Source organism: Micrasema longulum, unplaced genomic scaffold (genome assembly GCF_059751315.1).
Source record: "Micrasema longulum isolate JH-2025_06_02 unplaced genomic scaffold, ASM5975131v1 h1tg000541l, whole genome shotgun sequence".
NCBI classification, from domain to species: Eukaryota; Metazoa; Arthropoda; class Insecta; order Trichoptera; family Brachycentridae; genus Micrasema; species Micrasema longulum.
Genome location: NW_028277737.1, coordinates 28,369 through 40,764, shown reverse-complemented (window position 1 = coordinate 40,764; position 12,396 = coordinate 28,369). Strand labels below are relative to the sequence as shown.

At 29.1% G+C, this 12,396-nt stretch overlaps 1 protein-coding gene across 1 annotated transcript in view; it reads right to left on the bottom strand.

Moving 5' to 3' along the window:
- Positions 1 to 11,383, bottom strand: part of Csgalnact (Chondroitin sulfate N-acetylgalactosaminyltransferase) — a 194,162-nt gene extending 182,779 nt beyond the window's left edge. Inside the window, 1 exon segment of the mRNA XM_088227800.1 lies at positions 11,334 to 11,383. Coding sequence (XP_088083926.1) covers positions 11,334 to 11,371 — 38 coding nt within the window. The 5' untranslated portion in view covers positions 11,372 to 11,383.
- Positions 11,384 to 12,396: the final 1,013 nt, after the last annotated feature.

Below are 12,396 nucleotides of genomic sequence, written 5' to 3'. Positions count from 1 at the left end.
TTGCGATCTGGCAACGTTACCCAGAGACTTCACGCATGCGCGCGGTGAAAGTGGGGCAATGAGGGGGGGTTTTTTGGACACAGTTTAAAGTATTATTATATACGCTCCTTCTGGACTATTCTTAATTATATGCAACTACGTTTTAAAAAAGTTTTTTTAAAAAATAAAAATGTTTAATTTTAAGAGCCATTCTCAGCGAGTTGAAAATACGGCACTTTTAGAAAATAGTACTCAAATTGGGGTAGAGTGAGATTCAAACCACGGACCTTTGAGCAGTAAGTCTAATACACTGGACACGGGACCATAACTCGATTCGTAAAAATTAGCTTTAATTGATTCTTTATTTTATAAATACATTATTTGTCGTATAAATCGGCAGTCATAATTTCAAAATTAACAAGAGATATATTTTTTAAATATTTTTTTGTGCTTCAATGAGTTACTTCATATGAGTATAAAACGTTTTGATAATATTACATAAATTTTATATAAAAACAAGACGAAAACTCAATTTTTAAAATTCATTTGAAATATTTCAAGGATTTCACTATCTACATGCGAGACTTTGCTGCAAACCAATCTCTAGGATTGAGACGGCAAAAAATAAATCATGTTTGTATAATTTTATAAACATTTAAATTTACACGATCTACATACTGAACTTATCGTAACATAGCTTAGGTGTTGAATTATACATAAGTGGTAATACAATTTAAATACAAGTCTTTCATTTTCATTTGTTTTGTGTTACTCCTTGTTCTATGTAAGTTAATTCGTATGGTAAAGTGCTTTGTCCTGACTGTTTTAAGATCCTTCAGACAAACAAGAGGTCCTTGAAGTTTGTTGCTAGTTACCATGGCTGAATAAATAAGAACATGTTCTGAAGACTTCCATATTACCTTGTTCTTTATGCTATCCATCTCTGATGTAACGAGTTAATTTTTAATATCTGAATTTATTATAAGAAAAATATGACTTTTTTTTCGAATGGACGATATGTAGTTTTGATAATTCATCAGTTTTCAGTGCGAGGTGAATTCTTTGATATCTAACAGAAAATATAAATTGAACTTGAAGTGGTGAACACTTCATAAAATATAAACAGATCTCAACAAAAAATGAGAAGAATCCTTCCAGTAGAAAACATGATAATTCTTTATTTAAAATATAAGTTTGTATATTAGCAGGATTATTGCGTAAAGCAATATCTTTCAACCAAAAACTGGTTAAGTTGTTCACGACCAGTATGATTTTTAGATCTGTTTGGTTGATCACTATCATTATTCCACTTTATGGCACAAAGGGGGTATTGGTACATCAACCGCAACGTATCTCCAAAAGTCTTACTCGAAATTAAGATTTTTATACATCCGGTACCACGGTATAGACTGTAAATCAGTTAAGTGTAAAAACCACTACATACATAAATTTAAAGACAAAGACTACAAAAACATCACTCTGTCAGATTTAAACTTGACACTAAAAATGCAATTTGTAACTTAGTAGACTTGACGGCCTCCGTGGTGTAGTGGTCAAGACGCTTGACTCACACACGAAAGGTTCCGGGTTCCGATTCCCGGTGAAAACACAAATATTAAAAATGTGATTTTCCTTAAGCCTGAGGATTCTGTGATGTAATTTACTTCTGTAATTGGGCCTCCTGGCCTGTTGTGGTGCAAAAAATATTATATATAAATAAACAAAAAAAAAAAATTTAAATCAAAAAATTTAAAATATGGACATCTCCCTTATCCTTCTTATCCTCTCTTTATGCATCCTTGTCCTAATCTCGCCCAATTTACCATAACTTACTGTTCTTTAAAAAAAAGACTTTGAATATTTTAAAATATTTTCGAGTAGATGAAAATAACATTTTATTTGTATAAACTTATATGTATTTATATAATATGGTTCGGTCATGTGGAGCGAATGAATGATGAAAGAACGGCTAAAAAGATTTATGATGCGAATGTGTCTGGTTGTAGAAGTCGAGGAAGGCCGAGAAAGACATGGCATGATCAAGTACAACAAATTCTTGAAAGTGGTCATGTGAAAAGTTGGAATAATCGACGTGCGTGCATGAGAAGATGTATGAATGTGAAGGAAGCAAAGGAAGTGTGCCAGGACAGAGTGTTGTGGCGTTCTATCCTCTCTGCCTACCCCTCCGGGGAAATGGCGTGATGGTTAGTTAGTTAGTTAGTTATATTTTCTTTATTGATTTTGAATATTTTGTGGAAATCTGTTATTGTTTCTGAGTTTATACACTATAAATGTTTGTTTAATACAGATATTTATGTAGAACTGTTGGTTTTCCAAATAAAATAAAATAAATGCATATTTCACATAAACATTTCATTTCACCTCTGTCGGCAATCGAATTTAAGACTTATTGCATGGTTGGCAAGCGTGCTGATCATTTAAACCACTAGGTGGACAAATTTGTTTAGTGTGAAGATGGTGCTTGTATTTGTATTTACATAAAATGGATGAAAAAAAAATTGATTACGTTTTTTTTTATTATTTAAAAAAAAAAACATTTTTTTTTTTTTATTTAATCATTCTTTTGGAAATATTTATTTTATTTTAATTTGGTAATTCAACAAAGATTCATATTGAGCCATTATCGCCTAAACATCGTAACCGACAAAATCAAAATTTTACGGGTGTTCATTTTTTCCTCTAAATAAACAAGGAATACAGTTTGAGAATAAAACTCTGTTTCGACAATTTATTTTATTAAATTTAATAAAATAAATATTCGAAACAAAACGTGGTTCTATTATTTGATAATTGAGAGGAAGAAATATTCTTCGTTAAAATATTGGTCGTGTCGGTTATGATGCTCGAACATGACTCGATATATACCAAGTACCTACATAATTAAATAAACATAAAAATGTAAATACTCTACTATACAGTGAGTTAGTTAAATTGTTTTTTTTTAATACTTGTTTATTAAACTAAGACAAAAAAAATATTATTTTTTTTTGTATCTTATTATGTTAGTTGTCCTGATTGGTGGGCTGGCTTCCCGGTAACCGGCAAATACATCTCAACACTCTGTCATTGGTAAATTTAGTGACGTCGTTCAAAGTAGTTCGTATTTATCAAAATCATTAAAAAAAAATATTCATACATTTTTAAGGAACTTCTCATACAAAATGCTTTAATTTTAACCCGCGCAAGAAAATATTTATTTATCAAATTTCTTGTTGCATTGAATTTCTTTTACAAAGAATATCGAAAGATAATTTTTTTTTTATTCATCTGAGAAAAAAACAACAGTTTTAACATATAATTCATGTAGAAGATAAAAGTAGGATCGTAAATTGTAAAAACAGTCAATAATATTTTTCTACGGCAATATAAGTATACATATATCAAGTGTACACATTAAAATAACCCAGTAATAGAATAAATTTTATTTGAAAGTTAAGAAAATTCAGTAATTTAGAAACAAGTAAAATTTGTAAATATTATAAATAATAATAAAGTAAAAAATATGAAAAAATAATAATAATAAATAAAAATTAAATATTTATATGATAAATTAGTATATTTATAAATATATTTTTTTAAATAAGAAAATAAAAAGAATGAAACAACTTATGTTATAATATTGAAGAAAGTACAAAATGTAACCATGAAGATACAAATTTAGTGACATACTCAAATAATTATACAGTTACATTTGATATTACGGTGTTTTTTTTTAAACATAACAGTGCTGATTAAAATTTTCCATTTCTGTTGAGATGTCTGTAAATCTTGTAAAATATTTCATTTCGTTATACGCTGTGACTCATATTTCACGAACAGACTTTTTCCAGAGCTCTTCAAGTAATTATCTGCAGCCTTTTAGCGAATCTGAAACTTGGGCAATTAGCTGAACAAGTTTCTAACAACATTCCCTACAGTGGTCATTTTTTCAGGGAAACGGTTACTTAATATATCCGACCACTCGAAAAAAAACGTTACAGTAGGTTTATTAAAAAAGTTTTCTGAATTAGCATTTGAGGCTCTTTCTATTTTGCAAGCCTTAATTTACATGATGTAATAAACAAAAACTTTTTTGCATTTGTAAAGCTGTGAACTGAAATCCCAATCTCAATTGTAATGTACATGTTTTTTATTTACTTTTTGTTTTGTTTCATTTTTTTTTTCTTTTTACTATTCACTTTTGTTTTTTAAATTTTTAATTTTATTGCAGTTTTAAGTACACACGTTTTAAATTAAAAAATATCCATGAATGTTTTTTTATTTTTATATCTAGAATAATAAGTCTCAAATCACTATGTTTAGTTTTCTGTATACAGGAAGACGAAGGACATAGTTCTGAGGGTGAAATCTGTGGTGTCACGAAAAAGGGGCACAAGTCGGGATTTTAGCTACTTTGTTTTTTTAATTCCATTGGAAACTCCATCAAAGACACAGAAGAAAAACGAGCATTTCTACATTAAGACCTAAATGGATATTTGTAATAAAGCGTAATAGAAAATAAACCTAACACGATTAAATTGTACCTTCTTACGCTAATCAAATTTGTAACATTGAAAAGTGACACAAGTCAATATGCACTAGCAGTGTCATAGCTTGCTCATAACGGTGCAACGTAATAATATTCATTAAATAAAAAAAAATAAAGGGCATATCTTTTGTTAAACACCCCATAACGCCGCGCCACCGATTTCTATATATTTTTTTTTATTTTCGGATTTTGATGAATATGTATTTGAATTATTTTTTCTATCGGTCACTAAGTGAAAGAACCCACTGCACGTTGAACTGACTCAACTAAAATGGACGTTTTGGTGTCCCGTTTTTCGCACTCCAAAACGTATAATAATAAAATATTCTTTATCAGTATCTTCCGTAAAATTATGAAACATACTTCTATACCATACGGCTGAAGACAGCAAAATTTTTGGGTTTTTGGATGGTTCTAGCTCCCAAACGAAACAATTTATCAAAAAAACAAAACAATCAACATATTGATGTTTTTTTTTTATATTTCTTGATAAAACTCAAAAGTTAATAATTTTGTTAAAATTATAAACAAAGAAATCAAAATCATCATTAAAAATACGCCAATGGTATATATCTATAGTATGCAAAAAAAATACCACTCTATTGCAATCATCTAGAGAGAAAATACGGAAATAGGTGTGTATAAAGTCAAACCGCGTGTCCAATAAACATTGTTTTACTATTTTTCCTTTATCGGAGTGCTTTACCAAATTGTAATTTCATTTTTTTGTGAATCAAAAATAATTTTCAATCGCAATTTTACAATATGCAGTATAAAAAACTAAAAAAAGAGCATTTATTTGCTAGCGAACAATATTTTACTTTGTTTGCAAAATAGTACGGTTTTATCAGCAAATAATTTATTTTTGCACCACAACAGGTCAGGAGGCATTACATCACATTACAATTACAATGGTGAATTACATCACGAAACACCCAGGCTTGAGAAAAATCACATTTTAATTTTTGTGTTCTCACCGGGAATCGAACCCGGAACCTTCCGTGCGTGAGTCAAGCATCTTGACCACTACACCATGGAGGCCGCCATAATGCTTCCGAACGTATTTCAATTTTTATAATAATTATTTGCGTTAAACAAATTTCCTGTTTGATTTGTTGACCCAAAAATATAATTTTAAGATTAAAATTAGTACCGCTTGATGACGCACTAACATAAACCCTTATCAAAGCTCTAGTGAGAGTAATGTAATCTGATTTTATCACCCTCACACGAATTATAATATTATGTCAGTATTATACATAGATATTATACTACAGGTGTAGTCAAAGATATAAATTATTTATAGAAAATCATGACAAAAGGTCGAAACACATAAACCAAATGATCTAGAAGATATTATTGAGACGTTAGACAGATTTCAAAAGAAAGATGGAGACCAAAAAACCCAGCCGGGAGCTTTTATATTTTTTTGCAAATGTAAAAATCTCATAACATATTAACGCCATGGAGAATGTTTTTTTTATTATTAGATGCCACTAGATTTGAACTTAATAAAAACGGTTTGCTGTAGAAGATAGCAAATATTTTACACATAGCAAACAAAGTATAGTTACATTAAATATTTGCTATTAAATATATGTAAAATATTTGCTATCTTCTACAGCAAACCGTTTTTATTAAGTTCAAATCTAGTGGCATCTAATAATAAAAAAAACATTCTCCATGGCGTTAATATGTTATGAGATTTTTACATTTGCAAAAAAATATAAAAGCTGCCGGCTGGGTTTTTTAAATCATTATTATGACGAAAAGAAATGTTTTAACTACATCTTATAATATAAAAAAACCTAAAATATAAAATATGGTTTCACTAATTATTATTCAGATGAATTTGATGAGCTTCCTGATTAAACTATATATATTATTCGAAAAAATCAAAACGCACAATTTAAATGTAGAAAAAAAAGAAGATATTTTTTACATACAAACTCACTCTCAGAAATTAATTTGGACGTGCGCGTACACACAAAGTTATTTTTATTATTTTATTTTACTTTTTGCATAGTGTATAATTCACATCAGAATAATGGCAATTTCATCAAACGAACCAGTAAAATCTTTATTTATCTTCATTTCAAACGCACAGCCTTCTTACATGTTTATTATTTACTATTGTTTATATTGTATTTTGAAGTTAAAATTGAGTTTTAATAATAACAAGAATTTCAAAATCCTTCTCCCTTAAACATAACTATAATAAACGCTTCACTTGTAATGACGGTTAAGTAGTACCATAAATATGTAATAAGTATGGTAGCATAAATTTTAATTATTTGTACCTAGTTTTAATTTATTACCAAAAGAACTTAAATTTAACACACAATGTAACAAAAACAAAATAAGAGTGTGGCCACTAGATCAAAAGTTTATGTAGGAAAAGAAATTAAACTTTTTTATACGTAAAAATCTTTTCATTTAATTTTTCGTGTATTTAAAAATAAAAACGTTTTATTGGTAAATAACTGGTCTTTCCGGCTGTAAATTATACCTGTAAATTGATTGTTTTTTTAATTTTTCGTAATACTACATAAGTAAGTATTAATATTAATCTCCATCAACAAGCTACAGACAGTGGCTTGTTGGGATTTTAGTTACAGTATTTTTTTATTTTTTTTAATTATTAAAATGTCAATTAATTGTAAATAATAATAAAATATATTTTTAAAGTTGAACAAATATGTTTCAATATCGTTTAAGTTTTGCAGACCACAATCTGGACGCCTTGGTAATCCAACAAAGTCCTGTTTTTTGCATGTCCGGATTATTAAGGCACTATTGCACTTTGATATTAAAAAAATAAATTATTGTTTTTTATTTTTTAAACTTATCTTCTGAAGTTCAGCCGAAATCAAGTAAGGTTTTTATTAGAATCGTCATAAAATATTATTGTTACAGATATAAAGTCGTTATATCATGTGATTTTTATTGTGATTAAATAGATTTCTGTAACTGGCCTTATTGCGTGTTAACCTACGTTAATGCATTAAAAAAATATTGTTTCGGTTTTTCACGGCAAAATATAAAGTTAAATATTTTTCATGGTACATAATTAACGTAAATAAGGTTGAAATTAACAATTTGAATTTATTTCGGGTTGCGGTCACTCTACCCCAAGTTGATTTCCATTTTCTAAGAGTGAGTTATTTACAATTCGTTGAAAATGGCTACCAAAATTGAAATATTTGGGTAAATTATAAGAACGCTTATATTTCTTTAAAAAAAAAAAAAAAATAATACACAAAATACCCTAAAACCTATGACACATAAATGTCTATTTTTAAAATAAGCAATAAAATAATAGAAAAATTTCAAAATCTACTTACCGATTATTAAAATTCTCTATGAAACTAGGAGGTTTAAATTATTTTATAATAGAAGACCCCTTTAGTACAAAGGTTTCGTTTGATAATAATTAGAATCGAACCATTTCATTTCACTTGTCGCGAGAAAATATTTGTTCAAGAGGCTTCTATAAATCTCTCCAAAGCTTTAGGGCAAAAAAAAGTCAAAGAAAAGTTCACTTACTCTCTTTTGTAGTTTTTTTAAGTAATTAATGAATTCCCTTAGGGGTTGCGGATGGAAGTGTTATATGGTAGAAAATGGTCAAATATATTGTTACTTTACAGATCTGATTTAAAAAAAAACAAATTATGTAAATGTTCGGATAAAATATATGTTTGGATTTGAAATTAAATTATAGGTATTATTAATATTTAAAGCATTTACTTTGTGATAAAACGTTAAACTAAGTGTTATCAAATATTTTTCGATGTCTACCGGCTTCGAAAAGTACCCGTCTTTTTGTCAGCACACTTATCAAACCAACATGTTAAACCCACAATACGCCTTCACCATGTGTATGTAAGGGTTGCCTGCTGTAAGCATGGCATGTTGGTATTTTATTTTTATGCAACAACTATTATAAAGGTGTACAGTGGGTTTTGTACGTTGGTTTAGTTGGTATTCTGACGAAGAGACGGGTAGGGTTAGTCTCGAAACCGGTAGACACGGAAAACTCAGTACGCGGTCAAACACAAATATTCAGTAACACTTAGAAAATTATAGACTGTAAAAAAATATATTGTAAGATGTCAATTAGATTTTAAATTTGTATTTTACAATAAATTTATATGTTAATTCAATATTTCAGAGATGTAACCAAACCTCATTTAATATTGAAACTTATCTAGGCGTCGGCGTCGTTGTGTTGTATTTTATAGAAATATATATATCTTTTCATATACACAGACAATTAATATGGACAATTCATTTCAATAATTAAATTACTAAAGTGGCGACATTATAGTAATTTTTACATAAAAATTACATAAATAGACTAAAAAGACAGCAAAATAAATTATTAAAGTTAGTACATGACTTCTTTAATTTAACAGAAACTAAAGGACTTATTCAAAATACTAAAATAAATAAATTAAAATATAACTGAGCTTTTTTAACTAGAATCCTAAAAAAATATTTACAAATAAGCCACTGATGTAATTGTAGACAAAGAACTAAAACTTGATAAAAATTGTAGTAAACATGGACGCAATACGAGAATATCAGAACAATGTCATAATATGATGTGATATATTATACAACATTCTAAAACGAGACAAGGACATTCGAGACTAATAAATCAGGTACTTAAATTATACAATTACGACCAGACTAAATTATACAATTACAACAAAAGATTAATTTAATATAAAAGTAAAAAATATTAACAAGAATAATAGAATTTTAAAAAGGAAAATTAATTTTGCTATACGAATGTAATCTAAAATAAATATATTTAAATTTCAAATTAAAAAAATAAAGACAATTGTTCAAAAAAAAAACTTACCTTAATATATTATTCAAACAAACAAACCATCACGCCGTTTCCCCGTGAGGGTAAGCAGAGAGGATACAAAGACAGATCACTATCTTTATTCCGATTATTCTAGATTATTACGACTTTTAACAAGTCCATCTTTGAGTATTTGTTGGATTTGGTCATGGCATGCCTTTCTCGGTCTTCATCTATTTTTGCATCCATCAACATTCGCAACGCGTTATGTCGTTATTTTTTTAGTCGTTATTTTGCTGTCCATTCGCTCTACATGTCCAAACCAGCGAAGAGCTCCTTTCTTGATTTTGTCGATAATGCTTATCTCAACCTTGCACAATGGACGGATCCCAACATTTGTACATCTATCGTACGTAGTTTTACCACACATTCGCCTGAGAGAACGCATTTCGACAGCATTCAGCCTACTTTCATCCCTGTTTTTCTAAGTTCATACTTCGCTTCCATCCACCAGGGTCGGGACCAGAACTCCATTGTGAACTGCTAATTTTGCCTCTTGCGACAAACATTTATTTGGCAAGGTTAATTTAAGTCACCGTTTACTCTGTTCTCGGCACTCACCCTCCTTTCAATATCTTTCTCGGTCATTCCATCCTTAGTAAACATACTTCCCAGATAAACGAATTCCTCTGCTTGTTTGAGTATAATCCCATTCACAGTGATTTCACTTTCAGTCATACTTTCATTTCTTTCAAAAACCATCACATTCAATTTATCGACTTTCATCAACAAATCGCTTCCCTTACCTTTGATACCAAGAATTGCAGTTCCTCTTTGTTGTTGGCAAAAAACATGACATCATCATTATTGATAATATATAAAGGTGAGATAACCATCTATCGATTATGATCTTACCTTCTTTATATTTAGAAATAAAAATATCTTGCGGTGTTGTAAGGTGCATTTTTCAAAATGAAAATTTTATTACGAATTGGGTTTTTTTCTTACATAATTATTTTTCAAATGTTATTCTAGAATGTGTACATGTTATCTCGTAATTTGTATTATGATTTATTTGCCTAATGAATTGTTATTAACAATAGCAAAACTAAGAGCAAAACTACGAAACCAATTTGAAATAACTATACTATTTTCCACCTATACCTGGAAATAATGACCCGTTAAGGATAATTGAACGTAGTTATGCAGAAAGCAGCCAGCCATATAAAAATGAAACTGAGATAATAGCACTTTTGTGAAGTGAGTGAATGATCAAATCCAAACAAAAGATGGAATGTTTTTGACTTAAACAAATGATAAACAATGAATACATAAAAAAAATAAATATTACAAACAAGAATCTTATTATGTATTTAACCGGTTTTAATAATTTTTTAAAAACCATAAAATTTTGCTAGAGATGCGGGTTTTTTCTGCGAATTGAGAAATGCTTTTTTTGTGATCGACACCATTTTCGGAAGGTGATTAATACAGTTTTTTGTACGAAAGTGGTCTGGTTGTTTTTAACAAAATATAGAATTGACCTTCCTGCACCCGATAACATCAATATCTTATTTTTTCAAAATTGTGGACTGGCTGGTTTCTGTATAGCTACGTTCAATTTCTACTACTACCATCACGCCATTTCCCCGTTGGGGTAGGCAGAGAGAATGGACCACCACACACGTCTATCCTGGCATACAATCCTAGCCTTATCTACATTCATACATCTTGACATACATGCTCTTCGGTTCTGTCTGCTTTTGACATGACCAGACTTAAGATTTTGGTTTATCTGATCATGCCACGTTTTCCTTGGTCGTCCTCGTCTAACGTTGCCGTTCATTTTTGCCATATATACTTGTTTTACCATTCTCTCATCGTCCATTTGTTCTACGTGACCAAACCATCTCAGAGACCCTTTCTTAATCTTATCAATTATACAGGATTGATATACAATTCAGGATTAATAAAAAAAAGTAGTATACTTACCGAGATGTGGAGTCCGGCGATTCCAGTAGTTTTGACATGCGGCCGAAATTCAACCTGAAATGGATAGATATTATTAAACTTATCAATAAAACAATAAAAACAATGGTAGTGAAAATTATATTTGGAAGAAAAAAACATCGAAAGTAAATTGATAAGTATATTTCTATTAAAATATAACAAAAGGGGTAGAAATCATTTTTGAGATGGAAATATAAAAGTCTAGGCATTTACTAATTAAAAATTGCAACATTTAAACATTTGCGACGATTAAAATTACAATAATAAAACATTTAAAAAATAATAATTGCATTAACTAATAAATAATTCGATCAGATGAATTTATTTACAACAATAAAGGTTTCAGCTCTTTAACTTCACTAAAATCAACAGATGGAAAAATTGAAGAAATATGGATGTTCAAACATAGGCATATGATTGCTTGTATTTATAATGTTTTAGGTGTCTCAAACGAATAACTTTATTTGTTCTATCTTAAAATTAAAGAAAAAACGTATTAAAAATCAAACAAAAATGTTGCATATAAAAACTAAATTAAATATAAATAAATATATATATAAATATTATATATATATATATATACATACATACATAAATACATACAAACATACACACACGCATATACATACATATAAACATACACATATATAAGGGCGTGAGAGTGAAGGTGAGGGTGTGTGTACATGTGAATAAGTGTACTTTTTTTCTTGAAAAATTAAAGTCCATAAGGTATTTGTACACATTACAAAATCGAAAAATTAAGACATTTTAGGAATACGTAACCGAACACAGAAAATGTTAAATATAACAACATTTTAAAGTTTAATGTCGTTAATTCATAACTATTTTTAAAACGGTTCTGAACGTATTCAACATTATTTATTTATTTTTGCACCATAACAGGCCAGAAGGCCTAATCACAGTCATGAATTACATCACAGAACATCCAGGCTTGAGAAAACCACATTTTAAATTTTTGTGTTCTCACCGGGAATCGAACCCGGAACCTACCGTGCGTGAGTCAAGCGTCTTGACCACTACACCA